Below are 21,255 nucleotides of genomic sequence, written 5' to 3' on the forward strand. Positions count from 1 at the left end.
AACATCTGCCTCACAGACGAGAAGTTCAGGGTTTGAAGCTTGACTGGGGCCAATATGTGTGAAGTTTTTCACGCTCTTAACACAGTGCTTCTCAATTATTTTATGTTAAGCCCCCCCTAGCAAGAAGAAAACAATTTGCGCCCCCACCCCTCCACCCACTCTTCGTCGCGACTATAAATAATAGCATTTCCGTTGCAAAACAAAGTCACACTCATTGCGCACAATATGCAATGAAAGCGCCACTGCCACCTACTGCACTGGATGTGCAATTACACTTTATTGAAGTACGGCAGAAAAAAACATTATTAACGTCTTTCAGTTTCCCAAGTGGGCAGCGTCGGTCCAGGTCAGCTGAACAGTGTGCTACTAAATTGGAATCGGGCACTATACCAGCAGTGTAAATCCAGATTTCCCATATTTGAAACATTCAGTGGGTGGCATGAGAGTGCATGGCACATTAGTCTAAATATTCGATATACCAAGGTCTTTTTTGTCTCTTATCTCCCAAGAGATTCCGTAAAGTTCTCTGACGTGAATAACATTTGCGTGTGTGTTCCAGCTTCACTAAAGGGTTTGTGCATATTCATGATTTATCGAGGGAGGAAACAGATGCAGCAAAGGTTGTTTTTAAAGTGCTTCATAAATAAAGTTGAGTTGAGCTACAGTAAATATTAATACGCGTCACTATTTCTACAAACGTTTGCATTTTGAAATGATCACGGATGCAACATTCCCAGGAAGTCACAATTCCTCATCACTCGTGCGCCACCTTTAGAACATGTTGGTGGCTACTCATGTGGTTCTCGAGGCCCACGGGCAACATGTTGGTGACCCCCGGCTTACGCAATCCAATATTAAATCATGCAATATTTTTATTGCATGATTTAATATTATTGCGGCATTCTGACAACTATAACGATGATGTCACAAAAGGTTTCTGCAGTAATCGATATTTACTGTAGGTAGAAATGCGTACAAAAAAAAAGCTCTCCGGCAACATGCAACATGTACATCGACTATGCGACTAATGTTGCATTTGATGCCCCAAAAAGTATTAATTAGTAGACCTCATGTATGCAAATGAAGAGTATTCAAAAGACGGCTGGTAAGTGAAAAAAAATGAGGATTTTTTTTTCTACTTTGTTGTTGTCATAAACATAGCCTGAGACTTTTGCCCTTGTTTATTACCAAAGATTTTCAACGGTAATAAAAAATGATATCCTCATGTGTAAAACATGACAACTGAAAGAGCTTTTATTCCCATTTTTCCCATTCGTATGAATTGGTCCAAACAACTTCTTCTTTTCAGAATAATTTTAAAGGTCCTGCATATCGTAAAGACCAAGTTGAGGTGAACTACAACTCATCTTAGTTTCCACTGTAATAATCAGTGAAGAGGACCAAAATGGCATCCAAAATGCAAAGAGCTCCCTATCTGCCCGGCATTCAAAGATGTGCACTTGACTTCTTAGCACGCGGCGCTCCTCAGCAGCTCGCCAGCAGCTCGCCAGCGCGGTCAAGCAACAGCATAAACCCTGTGTGCCGCAGCGCTACATTCTGATCATATCAAGAGTGAGAAAGGAAGGTGTGGGAGCGGCGGCGGGTTACGTCAGCATGTGCGCTATCAACACTGGCATTCCTACACTCTCCAGCAGCTGGCCCATTCACGGGTCACGTACTGGAGAACATCATCAATTCTCTCTGACGCATTATATCGCTTTTCACTTCCACAGAGGAAAGTAGGGTGAAAAAAAAAAAAAGATGCAAACAATTGCTCCGAGCGTGTTCTCCATATATGGAGAAGGTGAAAAAAAAAAGATGCAATACGAGGACTGATGTAAAAAAAATATCTGTCTTTACGAACAAAAGTGAGTGGCAGGTTTAATTTGTTAAGTGAGCACACTCGTAACACAAAAAACTCTTGTCTCAGATCATCTTTCCCCGTGAAAAATGAATGGAATTGCCGTTAATCCCTTCCAGATTTTGCACTCCATCCGGTGTGTGCAACTTGGCCACTCAAACAGACACAAACTAAGAAGAGTTTCACATCTAAGTGACCCAGTAAGCTGTCGCAAGATGAGGCATATTTTGCAGAGGATAAAGAATATATGCATGTGTGTATTGTTATATTGTCTGTCCGCAGGGGGTGGTGCGTCATTTGTGTTCAAATATGATGTAGTTGTTTTCAATCCACAATGTTGTTCTCTTTGTTTTGAGTTTTGTTTGACGGTACACTTCAAGCCTCAATTTCGGAGAATATTTCACGATGTGACAAACTTGTTGTGAAGTGAGTTGAGTTCGCTGCCACCTTGTAGCACTCGCGTCGCAAATTTTTGCTTGCAAAACAAAGCAAAAAAAAAAAAAATGGGCTCGTAGCTCATAAAACTTGGAAGTCAAGGTGCCACTGTCTTGTTGAGTTTTGCTTGAGACTGTCAGAGAGGCGCAAATAATTATCTTTCTTTTTTTTTTTTATTTTATTCGAGGGATTTCTTCATTAAACAGATCTGAAGCAATTCTAGAAAACAACACACTTTTTTTACGGTGAAAATCGAATCGGGGGCGGGGGTGTAATTTATATTCACACAATACACATTTTATAGACATCAAGCTGACGAAAAATTTGTATTTTCATTCAAATCTGATTTGTTATACGGAACGTTACAAATATATTCACTACTCCTCAGAATCACAGAAGATGGCAGACACAAACATTTGATATCTGTTATCGTATATCTAATCTGTTGCTCCTGCGAACACGGCATCGGATTTAGTGTCTTCGGTGACTTGACCGCAGAAACGCGAAAAGCGATGCCCATCGCACTCGTAATCACGCGACACGATTAGATGCGCACGTTTGCATGTGCAAGGGCCGCTTTTATCTTTGTGCTGCTGAAGGATGGAATAAAGCCTTCAGTTTAATGAGCACGACAACTTTTGGCCTGGACGATGGTCCCGAGTTGAAGGTTGTGATAGAGAAGATCGGGGGAGCGTATTATTTATGAGTTCATGAGAAAAAAACAGCTTTTCAAGGTCGATTTTGAGGGCCGTAAAAAAACACAGGTACAAATTATTCTCGAGAAATTACGGGCATGAGATTTGCGTGTGGTCAGTGAAAATGAACTCAGCTTCCACAAAAAAAATTGGATTAGCCACAGAAGACATGATTGAAGATGATTTAAGTTTTTTTTTGTTTCATGAGGATTAGAATCACCATTTAAAAATGGCATTTTAAATAGTTGTCATTTTTTCGATGATCTTAAACCATGGGTCCTCAATCCTGTTCCTCGAGGGCCGGCGTGCTGTTTTCCATTTCTCCCCGCTGCAACACACCTGATTCAAATGATCAGATAATCAGCAAGATCTGCAGAAGCTAGATAACGATCCGGATCATTTGAAGCAGGTGTGTTGCAATAGGGGGGAACATGAGAAACAGACAGGACAGCAGCGCTTGAGGAACAGGATTGAAGACCCCTGTCTTAAACATTTAAGTGGGGAAACGAGTTTGGATTTGAGACGAAAAGCGGACCACACCCTCGACTTGTCACCAGTCAATCACAGTCTACAATGACACAATCAAGTTCTCACAGACACTGAGTAGGAATTAAGTTTTTCGTAATCTACATGAAAAACAAAAAAAACGCTGATACAGTCACTCAAAACAGGCAATCGATCTAAAAAATGTTGATGAAGAGCTCTTTCATGTATCTTAGTCATTGGATTCAAATAGAAAACAAATGCTTTAAAATGTTCCCCGCTAAGTTCGTGACTGGGCGTTTATGCGAAACGGTTGTGGACGAATAACCTAAAGGAAAATGTGGGAGATCACAAGGGATGCCACAACGCTCCGTCTAACCCCCGAGTGAAATCGTTCTCATCTACAGCCCTCAAAAGAAAAAAAAAGCGGCCGAGCAAGTTAGTACAATAGTCTGGTGTTAGCCGCTATATCATCATCCAGCCACAATACGTCCGTTCGTCACATGTCGAGAGTCGCTCCTATGGTCGTCGAGGCACTCGTGTCCACAGTGCGAGCACCATCTGACTCCAAGTGGTCGGCGAGCATGATGAAACATTCTGGCCTCTCGGCTCTTTTCGAACAAACATCCTCCTGATGACTGCAACCTCTGGCTCCCGGCATCGGCAGACATCAGCGCCTCTTCACACACTCACATTTGCACCCTGACCCTTTATTAGCAACCTTATCCACTTAAGTAGATTTCTAATTCAAGGAAATCTTGACGCTTTTTTTTTTTTTCATGCACTGCACACACACACGCACACACGCGCGCACACACACACGCGCGCACGCAGGCCTGAGATGCGAGTGAAACATTTACAGATCACATGGAAGCATAGAAACACACACAGAGGTGCCTGGTCACATTTACAGAGGCACACGCTCACACATCACATGCAGCACACACACACACACACACACCACGGTGACTTGCAGTCCCCTCCCCCCCTCCCAACTGAATAGTCTGTTCTGACAATCCACAGGACAGCCGGCGCATTGACGTCAGAGGCAGGCCCATGAAAATACAGGGTCCCTGGGGGGCTGAGGGAGCTATGCACATCTTCACAGCTTGGCTCGTAACTAGCTCGACAACCAAGCGGCAGATCACTCTTACGCTCGGCCCTTTATTTGGCTCAAAATGCAGTCGTTGAAGAAGAAGCGCTGCATTTACGCAAAGGACACATTTGCATGCGACTGCATTGCGGCTCATCGCACGGTGACGTCAATGTGATCCATTAGGACAAATGTGAGATAAGTACATCATTCGGGTTAATGGAAATACTAATCAGAGCAGGCCCATTTTTAAAGTAGCCGCCTTGAAAGTGTGACTGTCAGACGAGAGTAAATGAACACACCCAAAGAAGACGCACAGGCCGGGCCCCGGAGAAAAGATGACATCTTTGTTTAGAACTCAACGTTCTCAACATCTTTGTTTGGATTTGACTGCCGAGTCGCCATTAGGACATGAGAGGCATTCATCTTACATTTCGCTCGCCTGACAGCAAAAGTATATCGGACATTATGTAACCGTCATTGTTTGCCAGCATGGCTCTTCTGCTCTGTGGTTTGCAGTGTGGACTTGTGGTTGGATTTTTTTTTTTTTTACAAAATACAACACAAAACGCACATAAGAGTACAACAATTTTGACCAGAATGTTACAATGATTTAAACCTAAGCTTCGGAATGACAAGAAAACATTTAGTGAGATAATATTGCTGAGTGCCGGTATTTGGTTTACGCCGTGAAACCAAACATTTGCTGGTCATTTTATTTTACCATCAATTATAATTGACAAAACTAAAAATGTTGCTTTGCTAAATACTCGAGATTAATTTGGAAAGAGAAATTGTATCGGACCTGAGCTTACTTCTTACCAAATTATTCTAGCTGATATCACAAATATCTTGCAGCAGAGCTCGTCGAGAGGAAACAGGCTGATCAAGTGAAGGCTTGCCTTTTATGGCAACCTGAGGAGGATAACGGTGGCCAACTTTGGTGAGGGATGACGCTTCCTCTCTCAAATCCCGTTCTCTGCATCGTGGGGTATTATGGGATGCGTTGGATTCTGCATCCGGCATGAAATGAGTGCATTCATTGGCCACCATCGTCGCGTGTCCGCTTTACTCGAACGTCCCAAACTTTATTATATTGGCGTCGATCGGGATCTTGTTCTGTCAACCGAACGCAACGTGATGCACACAAACATACGTCATCACGGGAGACGAGAGTAGCTTCCTTAAATTTCTGTCAAGCTCAAATATGTTTGGCAAGTATTCCGTCGCTCGTCCGCTACTCTACCAGGACAATCAGGACTGAGAGAGAATGTGGTTGCAATTTGAAAGCATGAGTCAAAGCTTGTGCAGACAGAACACATCACGCAGGTATGTGGAGCACTGCAGTGCAAGGCTTAGATAGGAAGAAAAAAAAAAAAGAAGACATTTAACCGAGTGAGAAAAATGATGAAAGATGGATGCCGGGGGTGGGGGAGGCGAGGTGGTGCATGTGTGTGTGAGTTGGGCGGAGGGTTGGGGGGGGGGGTCTATCTGCGTCAGAGCGAGAGGAAATGAAGTCAGAGACGGAGGCAGGCGGGCTGGAGCAGGAGATGCTGTTAGCGCCACTCCCAGCAGCCATTCGGGCCTCACGTCGTCGACGTCACAGAGCTGGCGCTAATTATGCCCGTCCCACTGTGTCACACACAGAATGTAGAACGCAATTTATGTGCATTACACACACACACACCACACACACCTTTTAATGACCTTTGAATTACCTCAGCCTCGTGTTTTAGTCCACTGGAAGTAAAGTGGAGCGTTTAGTCACTTCAAATGAACTCATGTCGGGAAGATAGCATCTTTCTATATGTATTTTCAGATTGCAGTATCTCAGTGTATGTGTTGTACAGTGGCAGGTCCAAATTTGAATTGCCCTGGAAAATGCTATACTCCTAATGTCGCCTGTAAAAAACAAACGGCCGGCCTTAAATGTAGATGTGCCGTCATGTCTCCGCATCTCCATGATGATCTATGAAGACTATTAGACGATAGAAAAGCACATTTATTTGGAAACTTAATCCACAATCCATATGTATTATGCGCCTGTAACAGCCAATTACAGTAAACTAATAATGAAAACATGACAAATCCTTTCTTAAGTTAGTCACTATTGAATTTGTACTATTTAAATTTTCTAATTGGGGTGAAAACGAAATAATCATTCCATTGTTTGTTGATACACGGTCGACAGCATGACATGAGCTTTTTGAAATTGGATCTTGAGCTACATCACGGCATCCTCTGGACTGCATTAAAATACTCCACATAATATTTATTTGGAAACAGAAGTTTCGAGCATTCCGAGTGACATCACACATTAAAATAGTGATGAAATATTGAAAGCAATCATCATTGGCGTCCAGGAAGGAAAGTCCAACGGCCATCCCTCATGCTGATTGTATACCAAAGCGTCCAATTAATTTCATCCACACACTCATGCGTCTCCCACTAATACAAATGCTTCCTTTTTCTATTGCCGCTCAATTGTGACCTAGATTTTTGCATGTGTAATTGGCGAGGAAGACGACGATGATGACGACGAGCATGTGCTTTTTTTATTTTTTATTTATTTTTTTTTTTTGACGAGCATGTGCTTCACAAGTGTTCGTTTGCTTCGCTGACGTCACTCGGCCGCAGCAAACGTCGCACTGTCCGATCTTGTCAAAATGCAATGTGAAGGGTGAGCGTGCGTGTCTTCAACAAGAACGAGCACGAGTGGGCACAAGTGCTCATTTACATACGTGTAGATTTGTGCCGCGAACATAATATAACTTCAAGTGGCTCGTGGGATGAGCTACCTTTTGATTTCTTCTTTTTTTTTTAACCTGATGACGCAAACACGGCAGACGTGGCAGCCCCCTTCAAACCACTAAACACACGCGTACACACACGCACACGCACAGTCGAATAGGGTTGAAAGGAGCTCATCCCATCATTTTTATTGCGCAAAGCAGCCAAATTTAGAGAAATGATCCAGCAATAGAGAAGTGATGTCAAGGGTTTGGTCGCACAACAATATCTTGTACGCATTTCAAGCGATTGTGTCAGGTGAGTGTTGAACTCACACATGGACACGCTAAGACTAAAGTTAATACATTTAATCTTATTGACTGTAGACTACAATGCATCCCTTTCAGAGGAATATAAAATAAAATGCACAATTTCCCCCCAACTGTTGTTATGGTTTAGATATTTAGTGCCATGATCATAAAATGCTTTATATTTGTTTTCTTTTTGTGTACCTGCCCATTCTGATTAGACTTAAATCACCTTCTGTTTCCAAGAAAAACTTTTAAAAATTCGTCTCGACTCCTAATTATTATAAACAGCAATTTTGAAATGTATTGATATTTTATAATCTCTTTAGACAAGGTAGATTTTTTTATGTAGAACATTCACATGTGTCTAGATAAAACCACAGTTCTGAAAAATATTATTAATACATGTTAAATATTAGTAGCTTTTATAATAATGTAAGTTTTGTTTTTGCATGCTCAGTGAAAAATTATATTTTACAAGATAAAATTACTGAGCATGCAAAACATGACTATAATTGAAAATGTCCTTCTGATCCAAATTTCCAATGCCTTGCCAGTGAACAACAGTGGACTTGGTGACAAATTTATCGCTGCAAGCAAACTGAGACTTCAAAAGTTTGAATCACCCGTGAAAGAAATTCAACTTGTCGGCGACTAAATGTTTGTGTTCTCCTGTGGGGGGGGGGGGGGGGGGAGCCCAGAGAGTGAGATAACAAATTTAAAAGAAAGGGAGTGCAAAAGAGCACTAATCTCATCACGATGATAAAAGTTCATCACGGGCCTTGAAGAGTAAAGATAGAGAGACCTTCAGGATGTCAAGTGGCAAGAAGTAAGGGAGTGGTGGAGAAGACGAGTAGAAGTGGGCTGCAGGCCGCAGCGGCGGCGGCGGCCCTCATCACAGGCCAAATAAAGTGAGTATGAATCATAGGTGAGAAATATGGCCGCTGACGTCCAGGCTTGTCAGTGTGTCTGCCAAATAAGATGAGCAGCCAGACGTCAGCTCTGCTTGTTTACCGATAAAACATGGATACACACGCACACACACACTTGCCATGCATTTCACTCATGCCATCATTTGTCCAATGAAAAAGCATGTGTCTTTATTCCGAAACAAAATATTTACAAATATACAGTATTTATTCACTGACAGACAGGCAGACAAACATAGATACATAGATAGATAGACAACAATTGGAGACACATGCAGTCAATATTTAAAATTGATTTTTTTTTTGTCATTTTTTGTTTGAATTTTTGTTTATAAATGATCTAATTTTGCGACGTGTTTCAGGAGTGGGACTGACTCCTAAAATCTCTCTTCTCATATACTCAGTGAGCGTCTGCTCAATGTGGATTTCCTTCCTGTTGCTCTTTTGTTAATACTCTAGCGCCACCTAGTGTCTGTTATTGATCTAGTTTAGGCATCATGATGAAGGCATATGATGAGATTAGGGTGGTTATGAAAGGTCAGCAGTTTCATTAAACGTGACAGGTAATGAAGACAATCGAGCCATCTGTCTGTATTCGAAGAGCTCAACAGGTTACACCAAGACTAGTTGTTGGCAGACTCAAACTGATGAACATGCAAAGGAGAAACTGCACGCGTCCACACCGACGCGGATGTTGATGACACACATCTTTGACATCTCACATCACGTCTGTCAAAGTAAAAGCAGCGGAAGTCATTCCACTTTTTAAAACCGGAGGCAAACATTTTTTTTTTAAATAAAACAAATTGCAAACCTTTTTCTCTTTTGCCACAGTTCTCAAATATTCTGAAAAAAAAACCACGATTCGGCTCGATGATTTCATATAAAAATATTAAATACTCACCACTAATCAATACTCTTATTGAACTGATTGGCAAAACCACAAATGCATTGGATGAAAAGAAATGTACAATATTATATTATATTATATAAAAACTAAATAAATAAATTGTCATTGATTTTGAACCGGACAAATATGGAACCGAAATGCAAGGACGGAAGCGCTTTAAGGACACAGGACGGACGGGGACGCAGAACGATTCTTTTATGAATAAGGCCGAAGGGGCAATGACGGGAGGGTGTCCGGGTCACCGATGGAGAACGGACCATCAAGAAAGGTTTTTAAGGGCCCATCGCTGCACAATTCCATGCATTATCTACCAAGTGACAATGTATAACAATGATACAAGTATTCTACCAGGGCTGTGGATAAGAGTCTCAGTGCATCCAATTCCAGATGCTTGAAGGTCTAAGGGGGGTCGCAGTTCAGAATAGTACATGTGTTCTTCTCAGCAACGTTTACATGCCTCGCTGATAATCATTGATAAGCGACCATATGGACCACCGGGGTCCATGTGGAGTGATGATGGTGATAAATGACTTGACATGGTCTTCTGCGTCATTAGCTATCAGTCAAAATGCCGCATGCATTAAAGTGCTGTTGTAGCCAACGTGCAGGAAGCCCACATTTCTATCTCCGTTTCCTCACCGTGAAATGCAAGATAGTAACATCTTGAGTAGGCGTGCACCCCCTGAGTGGTCACAGATGTCAGGCACAGTCATGGCAAGGAAGTGCCCGTATTCTCCTTCTGTGTAAGCCAGAGGAAACTCTCACTTTGGTGTGGGCCCAGAAAGATCCAAAAAAGCCGTGACGTCAATATCGCAGAGCAGAACAGGTTGAATCCGGAAATGTTCAGTACAATATTAGGTACAGATGAGACTGTACGTAGATATGCACAACCACGATAATAACTCGGACGAGTTGCCCATTCAAAGTGCGCCAGAATATTACATATTCATTGCTTGAAAAAAGGGGTCAAATGGTGTCAAGATTTTGAAAAATAACAACTCCAAAATTATGCTTAGTTTTATTGAACAACTTTAGTGATTTACAAAATGTTCAAGCTTTTCTAGGTCCAAGAAAATAGAAAACTTAATTTTAAAAGTCTAACAAAAAGTGCATGGAGCTCTAAGGCTCAGCTGCTTGTCTTCTAGTTCAATGAAAACAAACATCTCTTCAAAGTTTACTACGGCAAATCGTTTTCTATTAGTTGTGACTTGTAGTAGACTGACATTTAATCAAATTTCGGCAAAGTCTGTGGTGGTGTGTGACTCGAGGTGAAAAAGCAAACAGGCAGCTTACTGCTGATTGGCTGCTACCCACTGCGCATGGAACCAATCAGATGGTGCTGTGGGCGGGAGCATCTGCTTCTGCAGGCAGGGCCACCAGCACAGCAGAGAGAAAGACGTATGCTACAGCAAGCCAAAATAAACCAGCTTATAATTTATCGGCATTGAAAGTTCTTGAAAAGGCCGATGTTGATTATCGGCAAAATGACAAATATTGGCCCCGATAATCGGCCTATCACTAATTGTAACACATGTCTTTTGTCGTCCTCCATGAACCAGGAAGTAGTATGCTAACCAGAAATAGCTGACAATTACACGACAAAACGGGATTTTTGTAATCGTTTAATGTTTATCCAAATGATTGCATATTGAAGTTCTGGTGACTGTACAATAATTATACTTAAGTACAACAACAACATCCTCCAGTTGGTTGTTTTGCATCATGCAGTTTGACACCACTTGATGAGTTTCACATGCACGGATGTAAATGTTCTTTGTGGCCTGTACAGACATGACTTGTGACATCAAGTGTTTGGGAGCCGATCCGAGGCCCCCTCCCCATTCGGCATCGTGTCCTCGTATTGTGAGGAAACGACATGCCTCCTGGGCCCAAACATGAAGAATGGATCTTATTGTCAAGCAAGGAACTTCTTGCACCCAACAGTCAAACTCGTGAATTGAGGAAATATTTGTGGAGATTTAAAGATTTCGAAGTGGCGAAATTATTTGTCAAACATTCCGAAACACATCTCGGGCGACGTGTGCGGAAATAAGTTGATCAAACCTGGGGGGTCAAATCAGGTTTTACTGGATCTCGGAAAACACCTTGTCTTGTAAATAGGCTTTTTGTTGTCAAAGGGGCGGTGCTCTTTGGATTCTTGCGTTTTTGTATTCATGTCGGCTGCATTCTTCATTACGTGTTTATACAGCGCGCCAAAAGTCACAGAGTTTGGAATTCAACCAAATATTTCTGGAAAAATCGACCTGGAATGTCAAATGAAACTTGGAGATGCTGTCAGCACAGTGAGCAGTTTAATTGTTACAAGTGTTCTTTGCCAATGCCACCGGCCGGGAATGACAAAGAGGAAAAGGTCATCGTAACCATAGAAGTCAATTTATTTTGACACAGGAAAGCATCCGGCTGCTCACCACAAAACAACCGTCAACCAATCACAGAACGTAGACAAAATAGCCTTTCACACTAACAATCACACTTCTCTTCAGTTTCGAAAAGTCCCGATTTCTGTTATGTTCCATGTGTGAATACCTTTCTGATGCATGCCGGTACAAATTTGTGAAAAAGTCGGAACGTGTTAAATCTGTCACTAACCTGCAGAGTAGTAATTTCACTAAGCACAGTCGTCGTATGAAAACTGTCATATGTCAGCGCTGTCGTGAATCAATGACTCCGGGAGACTTTACATGTCCACGGCCCACCCCAAATGAATCTGTGACCCACTTTTTGGTCTCACACCGCCAGTTGAGAAGCACTGATTTAAACCATTATTCGTCCACTTGTCTGGACGCTCAATAAAGGTTTTATGATGGCGGCAGTTTTACAAATTAATTCACTTTGTTATTTCCCATGAACATTATGCAATTGAACAATTGAAAAGACAAGCACAAATGACTACACGGATTGTTCTCCACTTTAGTAAGAGTATGAACTGTTTTTTGTTGTTGTTTTTTTTAAAACATGTTTTCAAATGTAGGGAGTAAAACTGGGCCCCCAAAAAATACTCATATAAAGCAAAGCAAGATGACAACTCTATTTCTGTACACTAACAAACGTCTTTACTTCTTCCAACTGCTCCACAACATGTGTGTAAGGTATGCTTGTGTTCATGCATCCACACAACATCTACTGTTCAAGTCCTAAAGACACATCAAATGTCACTTGACAGATAAGAGATTATAGAAAATAATCCACAGCAGCACACAAGATTGAGATTAAAAATAGCAAGAGGGATGATTAAATGGGCGATTCACTCTCATACAAGTGAACTATGCCCGAGGAAATTGTTTTCCCTACCTTGGTCACTGCATCCTTCCAGGGGGGACTCCTCGAATCCCAAATCGTCAAGACTTTTCCGTTTCTTCGACATTTGCGGGACGTGACAGAATCCCCCGCCGATGTGTCGGACAACTCGGGGCGCCTTAGTCAGCCGGCGGGATACACAACACGTGGAACAGTCTGCGTGGGGTGATAAGAGGGGTGACGAGCACTAAGAGAGGCGCTCATTCAGACGCGTGTGCGTGCGTGCGTGCGTGCGTGCGTGCATCATCCTTCCAAGAGCCAGCCTGCGATCTGGTTCAGTATGCGACCGCGTGGGTCCACGCGAAGGGAAAATATGAAGCGATTTGTCACTCGCGTGTGCAACGGATTACAATGTGGGACTCGATCAAATGTGAATTTACGCACGAGGTTGGTGACTTGTTCCGCCACGTACGTGCGCCGCAAAAAAAAAAAAGTGGGTTACTTCACTGGTGCCCGCACTCGCTTTGAAATATCGTTTCCCAAGTGAAAACGTTACGATGCTTTATTTATTTTTGAGCGAATGGCTCACGGCGACGTCAGACGACCTATCTAATCAGGCGTGGATGACGCACAGCGGACATCGCGGAACTCTTGGATATCCCGATGAAGGAGTGTTGGCGCCATGTAAAAGGACCGACATTTGACATCCAATTCAATTTGACTTGTCACGTGTGTAAAAGTGGACAAGTGTGCGTAAAATTGGGGAACTCGTGTTCTGGAGTGCGCGCGGGACTGTACCTTCTCTTTTACGGATCCACGAAGCTTTGTGGTCAACGAAGAACACGCTAATCCACACGTGAGAATGACATAAATGGACCCAACGCGCATTGTGAAATGAGCACCATCTAGTCATAGCCTTCTGTTTTACTTGCCGGCTACACAGCAACTACAGTCATGAATGCACAACACTGTGTCGGTCGTGATGCGGTGTAAATCCAAAATCACCCATATTAAGGAACAGATTTTAAAGCCTGTGAATATAAATGCATAAAATAATAATAATAATACAATCCAAGGGTTTCCGTGCACGTGTGGCTGATCCAATTGGTTAAAACAAAGCCAATTGTAACCAAATATTACACATTGTCTCTCCTTTCAAAAGAAAAGTCACAGATGGGTGCCACCAGTTGAGCACACACTGACACACACACTTCCTCTCCCCCTCTCTCTCTCAATTCTCCCACATCTTGATTTATTCATGAACCCACCATGAGGGTCACTAGATCATATTCCTTTCCTCACATCTGGTTTACATTTACAGTGTGACGCCCAAAGCTGCACATTTGGGCTCAGGGGGACTGTGTGTTTTATTGCCTCTAATAACCAATTCAATTGTTGCTGCTTCTTTGCACATTTCTCTTTAATTGTGAAGGCTTGCATTCGCTGACGCTGACGTTTGGTGGTATTTTCTCCATACAAACACCTCTCTTTCTCTCTCTCTCTCCCTCTCTCTCTATTTTCCTCCCTCCCTCCCCCTTCCACTGCAGCTGCTGACGTCAACACATGCTTGCGTCAATGCTGCCTGCTTTGGCAGAGAGGCTTTTTTCATTGTGCTCATAATGGGATTATTAGATTTAGAGAAATACCCCGCCTTCATGTTTTTTTACATGGCTTTTTTCAAAAACATGATCAATGACACATCTTTTTCTTTCCTTCTTTCTTGCGCTGTTCAAGGAGGACTCATGATCTTGTTGTTTATCCCTCTCCAATAATCATTTTATAGATAAAAGATAAATCAAAAGAACTTGAGAAAATATCAACACAAGGAAGTTGCCGTGGCTGCATAGTATGCAAGTATGCGTAATAATAAACATTTCAGGTTGTGTTGAAATGCTCACAAAAAAAAAAAAAGAAAAGAAATGGACTGTCTGTTTATGTTCGTGTGGATGTGTGAGACGCAGGAGGATGTTATGACGTCCTTAAGTACTGACCTTCTGCAATGAATGGACTCTACCTCCTGTCGGTCGGCCTTGATTTACCTCCCATTGCTTTCCTAGAGTCTCTCACTTCGAATTATGACGTGCACACTTTGAGTCACTGGCTGCCTGCATGTTCAAATATGTGTGTATTAAATTCTCCACTGGAGCCGTAACTTGATTTTTCACAACAACGTTTGCACAACACGCCACAGCTTAGATGATTTGCTCATCGAAAGCAAAATCAATGACAGATTCAAAGCCAAATGTCCTCTTTGAAAGGAATATGTCAGTACATCAACATGCAGTGGCGGTCCTAGCTTGGATGGCACCCTGAGGAAGCCCCCTTTCCATGCCTTTTGATGCTGTCACCACAAGGGGGCGCAACATGCCCATGCAAATGTCAGTGATTGACATGTCATGCATTTTGTCATATAAGTGGCAACTTTTATCAGATACAATACTCCTGCGCAAAAGTTTGCAAAAATACCAATACTCGGTTTTGATTGACACTGTCAGGACGGGTTAATTATGGCCGTGGTGTCGAAATGCACTGCGTCATATACAAACATGTATTTTTAATACTTTCACGCTCTCGTGTTTCCAAAATATGACATGCATCTGAATATGATGCAGTGAAACTGTGAGGGGCGAATGCAGTGTCCAGTATGGTTTTCTTTACCATTTCATTTCAAGTCAAAACGAACATCACATCTCACTGCAAGGCAGTAGAACCAAATAATTGATCTAATTCAATCAGTGACGGTTCTTAAAGTGATGGAGCAATTTTAATGAAAACGTGAATGAAAAGCATTTCACATTTCACACTTTTGGTATTATAAACATTACAATCAAAAGTCAGATTGTCAATTAGCAACAATGTATTATTCTTTGTCATGTTTCGAGCCAAAGTTATCTGCAAATCAGAAATTGCTGCCGACACACTCTTGCCTGCCACATGTTAACAGTTTTGTCCCGAATATTAACTTTCTGACACATTTATTATCAAAATACTGAAAAAATTCACAGAATAGACGTTGACAACTGTTAGAAGAGTGGTACTTTTTTTTCTGGGTAACGCTTGTTGCTTATGTAAAATGGATAGTGTTGGTATATGTTATCTTTTATTTTAAAATTCCTTTAGTGCCTAAAATAATCAGGCCAATTTGACACACTTTTCACGAGTTATAATTGCCATGCTGTGTAGTTAATAACATTGGATGCAGTTTTCCTTGAATTTCGACTTTTGAAGAATTTCCGTTACGATCACTTTCTCATTAGCACCATAAACTATTTTTGAAACATGTTTAAAAAAAAAGGTATCCATCGTCACTTCATGGACTTGCACTTAATATAAGCGCGTTGAAAACTGAACTCGTACTTCCAACAATAGGATACACATTCAGCTTAGTCAATGATCTAATGCAGTGGTCCCCAACCTCCGGCCCGCAGGCCACTTTGGAACAGGCCGTGGCTGGCCGCAGCGACAAATGAAAAAAAAAAAGAATTGCACTACTTCCGGTGTATTTATTATTCGAGGCTGAAAAATACTTTATTTTGAAAAGTGAGCGGCTTCTCTCCATTTCATCAAACTTTTGATACGTCAAAATTCTAATTGCCTTGGCTGCATTATGCTTATATTCAACCCACAAGCTAGCAAAATGAGTACGACCACGTACCAAGCACGCTCTGCACAATATGCGGCGAGCACCCCGACTTGTATGAGCCGGTCAGTGGCGGAAAAAAAGGTTGGGGACCACTGATCTAATGATCATAAATACAGTAAAGAAATTGTAGAAAGTTGTTTTACAAAACAGAACCTCATCTGATACTGCCTCTTAGTAACATAAACAAAATATTAGACGTTGAATATCTGAAATTAATTTCCTTGAGCCTGAGAAATGTCCTTTTAAAAGAGTCTTGTATTTAAAAAAGAAAGCATCGAACTGCAGTCTATGTGTTCCATCACATGGAAGGGAGGGTGACAGGAGTCCAGGCTGGAGAATGTCGCTGCAGAGAGGAATCATATTGAGCTGAGTCGTGACCGTCTGCGCTGCTGCTGTCATACATGGGTGAGCCAGAAGAGGGCGCTGGAACCGAGTGAGCCAGATTGGGATAGTGACTGCCGGACCCTCTCAGGAACTGGGAGCTCAGGTTGTTGTTGTTCATCCCCCCCGAATGGTGAGACGCGGGGGTGACTGGGGTCAAAGGTGAATTGCTCATGGACCACAGGCTGGTGTACTGACTTTATCAAGACATGGACACACAAGACAGGTTGCTTACACCTCATCGCCAAACAATGAAAAACGTGACAGCTATAGAGATGGGCATTGCGGTCCAACGATGGAATGGACCAAAGTGGTGGAAAGTATGGATGTAAGCGCTTTAAATGGACAGGGACGGAGGACGATTATTTTTTATGAATAAGGACGGAGGGACGATGATGGGAGGGGGCCAAGGTCGCCAGCGGAGGATGGTAAAGTGCACATCTCTGCTAAGCAACTGTAGCATTAGAAACACTCATATCATCAAATGCAAATAATAGTTTTGATTGATTTTTTTTAATGCCACTATAATGTATTTTAACGCATGTTTTTGTTTATTGTGAAGAATAATAATAAAGAAGTGACCTGGAGTTGGTAGCAGAGGTTGGATTGTGGGTCATGGACATCATGGTGGAGTGTGTTGGCATCTGGAGACCGCACCAGTTGTCTTGACTTGACAACATTGGCAGACATGCTGACGAGTTCTCCGTGTAAGCTGCTGCAAAATAAACACCAGCGGTGAGCGTTTACTCTCGTTTGAATGCAACTCTTATTGCTGCAAAACTTCGGTTCGCTTCGGTGCCATGACCCAACGGCCTTTCCCCCTTCAAATGAAGGTGTAAACATTCCTCGTCTGAGTTTACAACTTTGGGGCTCGACTCGGACAAAAGCAAGTGGAATGCAATCCATGGCTCAACCAGGAACATTTGCTTGACTTTTTTTGTTAAAAGAGAAGAGATGACTAACTGGGCGAGTTAGTCCGATGGCTGTAAGAAGAGGTGGTGTAGGGCGCCGAGCGGTGTGTCCTGAGCGTGGAGTAGCGCTCACAGCCGTGGGATGGCGAGAGGGAGATGGGGCTTCCAAACTGACTGTGAGGACTTGCAGCTGCAGGAGGGCAGAGGGAGCCTGAAGCGGGGAGAAACCAACCGCCTACTGGCTCCAAAGAAGGAAAACACAGCTTGGGAGTGACGCATAACACAGCCATCGTCCAAGTTAATTCAAAGAAATAAAAATTTGATTTGAATATATTGAAATGCATTCCGACACTTACGTGGTGAATACGTTGACTGCTGGTGTTCAATTGTTTCATCTTTGATATCTTTGTCATCACATCTGCAGGATTAAAAAAAAACAAAGTTGTTTTAACTTGAATTTGTGTTCAACAAAAGACAAAAAGGAAGGAAGCATATTTGGTGACTTGAACTGAATTCAGCCTGTCACACATTTCACAATAGTAGGAAATCAATACAAATTTTTATCCTGGTTAAAGAAGTTAATAATGAGAAAAGTATCAAAATAAAATATAAATATAACATAACAAATATATACAAAAATGAATGTATATTATACTATCATGGTTATAAATGCAATGTGTATGTTGAAGTACACTGAAAAAAATATTTGTTGATCTTACTCAATTTTATTATGTCAATTGGTTGCATGAAATATAAATATAAATTTTTTTTTTTTTTTAAATAGATTACACTTAAAATGTTTCTGAATCATGATGATTTTATTTTGTGCAGCTCCTTGACGAAATAAAATTGAGTAACTTTGTGTTCAGGGTATTTGAAAACCTGACTAAAATAAAAATAAAGACGACCAAAAAAGGGATTCTTCTCCTCACTAGGGTCGCGGGGGGGTGCTGGAGCCTATCCCAGCTATCTTCGGGCAGTAGGCGGGGGACACCCTGAACTGGTTGCCAGCCAATTGCAGGATTTGGAAGTATTTGAATACATTTCCCGTAAAGGTTTGAAACGTCCTTACCTTTCCTTTGCATCCAGGAAGGCCTTAGCAAAGGGGTTGTGCTTTATTTTCAAAGCAGTTATCTAAAATACAACAACGTATATATTTACACAACAATGCAACGCAGAAGTAAAAAAGTGTGCGTAAATGCCACGCGTAATTGCGCACATCCCGACACGCACAGACAATTGATTTATTTTCTTTCATTGAAAAATGATATCCCTCCAACCTCTTCATTTTGGTAGGCTGTCACCGCAATAAATTGTGTCTCTGGAAAAGAATGACTGGTGACCATCCTGCGTGGGCCTCCAACACGCACGATGTGGATTCGAGGCTCATACTTGTGTAAAGAGTTTAACATGATCTATCGAAAGAAGACAATGACGCTAGTAAATCGTTTGAATGCAAATGACAACTGAAAGTCGAGAGAACGACAAATCCCGTTCTTACCTGCCCTCCTCCGTTTAGTTTATTGGTGAGTTTGACTTTGCTAAACGAGACCGGCGCTTTCATCCAGTGCGCGCCGAAATTTGGCGAGTCCGGGTGGATGTAGACACAGCTGGGGGTCTGAGGTTCTGGCTTCCCCCCGGGGACCCACTCCCCGCTCACGTACTTCCACCTGTGATTGTCCGCAGACACAAAGTCCAGCAAGAAAGAATACATGGCGTTCGGGTCCAGTCCGGACACGTTGATTTTCATCACGGGGAACATGCGCCTTTCGGGAAACAACCGCAAGATTAGTCAAAAAGTTTCAACGACCACACGCGGTCGAATGCAATCGGCTCACCTGCCGTTTTTTGTCACAATCATCTCGTTCGTGAGATCCTTAAATTTTCCCCAAAGTTCGCTGTCATCCAAGGCTAGTTTGAGGTCCCGTTCCGTGGGGTCGCCCTTCTCGCTGCCGGCCTGCAGCTCACTTTGCACGGCGCTCAGTAAGTGATCCACCCGGTACTGGCCGGCCTTCCCCGGACACTCGATGGACATCCTTTCCAACAGCTGCGGAGCTGAGTGAGATGCAGTCTAATGACTGCAACGCACTTTCGGAATGAATGGAAAAAAAGCCACTTTACATTTGTTGGCGCACTCGGGGTGCTCTCTCGGGATGAGAAGGTCAAATATATAGACTGAGGAGACGAGACATGTCAGGATGGCTGCTGGTTGGCTCTTCTTTACTTTGATCTTTGGCGGCTTGGCACCGATTGGCTGAAAGGAGACCATTGAATCCACAGGAACCCGCGGTCGTGAATGAAGCAGCTTGGCCCACTTGATTACAAGAACTAGTAAATATTGACACTTAGATCAAAGCTCACCTGCACAAGACCTACTGCCCGATCGCCTACACACATTTACATTTAATTCCATTGTTTTCCCTCTAAATTGCCAAGGGGGAATTGTTATAAATCAAAGTACAATCACTTCACCTCACAAGTTTAGTTTTGGCGAGTCATGAGATATTGCGTTTAATTGAATTTAAAACATGCTGGTAGGATGTGCAAAATTCATAAATCATAAGATGATATACGTTCAACCAAATTTAGTTCAGATCGATTTCTTAAATTCTTGACTTGATATTTATACACTTGGGTGACCACAAACATTGTTTACCGCCCTACATCATGCTTCCTGGTTGCCGCCTTGCCTGCAATTTCTTTTGACACACTTTTTTTTATGGCAGTTGAAATTTGTGTCTCAAACTTGTGTTAAATTAAGAAGTTTGAACATGAAATGTGAAATCTTACACACGCATTTCTTTATAGATTAAATTGTCTCCAGAATACCATTCACAAATTAGTTCAAAATCAGTTGTTAATTTATTTGTAAAATGGGATCATAAACTCAAAGCAGTCAATATGTTGGACTAAAATAATAAGCATTAAAAAAAATCTTTAGGCTTCCAATATCCATCCATCCATTCGACAAACTGAAATAGTTTGTGATCTGTGCATCTATTTAGGTTGATCTGCTGCTTACAATCCAAAAGCACAAAATATCACATTTGAGATTTCAATTTAGGACTCCAGATGAGTTTGTTGACACTATTCTGAAATGCATAATGTAACAGTTTTTTTATTTATTTATTTTTTTGGCAGTTTTACACTTTATTTCACATGGTAATTACATTCCATGGACCTCACATGTACTTATTGTTGCTGTTCACCTTGAAGTACGACAGAGCTGAGTGACTTTTGCTAATTCCATTTTGGAGATCCCGTTTCCACGGTTACGCAACAAAACAAAAATAAACATTAAAAGCTGAAGTGTGTAACAGGTCTATGCAAGCTTCCGTAGCTCGGCGATGTTGTGTTGTGGCCGGTTTGTGTTACTAACCAAATCTTGGACGTCTCGTTCCTGCTGCAGCCAGCAATGAGAGTCTGTCTCCATGTCCAGAAGTCTGGACTCGAGTTCACAGCAAGCAGAGAAAAACAAACCAAGTCACTTTAAGAGGCACTTTTTCAGCGTCTCCTCAGTTGTTGCAAATGTTACACGAGATTCGATTTCAATGTGTCAAATGATCCATCTCGGAGCATTTCTCGCAGCTCACCTTTTTCTTCAACCTTCCCGGGTAA

At 42.1% G+C, this 21,255-nt stretch overlaps 2 protein-coding genes across 5 annotated transcripts in view; both read right to left on the reverse strand.

Moving 5' to 3' along the window:
- The window catches only part of pde10a (phosphodiesterase 10A), a 43,846-nt gene extending 29,989 nt beyond the window's left edge, over window positions 1-13,857 (reverse strand). The window contains exons 1-2 of one of the 4 annotated variants that reach the window (XM_088305097.1): window positions 13,501-13,857; window positions 12,757-12,918 (exon numbers count right to left, since the gene is read on the reverse strand). In XM_088305097.1, the coding sequence (XP_088161223.1) occupies window positions 12,757-12,918; window positions 13,501-13,615 (277 nt within the window). In that variant the 5' untranslated portion in view covers window positions 13,616-13,857. Of the gene's footprint in view, window positions 1-12,756; window positions 13,175-13,500 lie in introns of those variants that run through there. The other 3 variants (XM_088305095.1, XM_088305096.1, XM_088305103.1) reach the window with 3 other exon arrangements.
- A 2,786-nt stretch (window positions 13,858-16,643) lies between these two features.
- tbxtb (T-box transcription factor Tb) lies at window positions 16,644-19,672 on the reverse strand. Its single transcript, XM_088305284.1, has 8 exons — window positions 19,476-19,672; window positions 19,139-19,403; window positions 18,918-19,052; window positions 18,710-18,771; window positions 17,994-18,055; window positions 17,690-17,875; window positions 17,309-17,441; window positions 16,644-16,923 (listed from the first exon to the last, which is right to left on the reverse strand). The coding sequence occupies exons 1-8, from the start codon at window positions 19,670-19,672 to the stop codon at window positions 16,644-16,646; spliced, it is 1,320 nt and encodes a 439-aa protein (XP_088161410.1).
- Between the last annotated feature and the right edge of the window lie 1,583 nt (window positions 19,673-21,255).

Source organism: Idiotropiscis lumnitzeri, chromosome 9 (assembly GCF_059441095.1).
Source record: "Idiotropiscis lumnitzeri isolate Australia: NSW breed Sydney's pygmy pipehorse chromosome 9, RoL_Ilum_1.0, whole genome shotgun sequence".
NCBI lineage: Eukaryota > Metazoa > Chordata > Actinopteri > Syngnathiformes > Syngnathidae > Idiotropiscis > Idiotropiscis lumnitzeri.

What these genes read in the sequence shown, in the direction of transcription:
- tbxtb (XM_088305284.1), bottom strand. Translation starts at nt 19,672, where the DNA reads ATGTCCATCGAGTGTCCGGGGAAGGCCGGCCAGTACCGGGTGGATCAC. An exon ending in ATTGTGACAAAAAACGGCAG is followed by an intron (nt 19,404 to 19,475) that starts GTGAGCCGATTG and finishes GTTTCCCGAAAG; the next exon opens with GCGCATGTTCCCCGTGATGA. An exon ending in CAGCCTACCAAAATGAAGAG is followed by an intron (nt 18,772 to 18,917) that starts GTTGGAGGGATA and finishes GTTGTATTTTAG; the next exon opens with ATAACTGCTTTGAAAATAAA.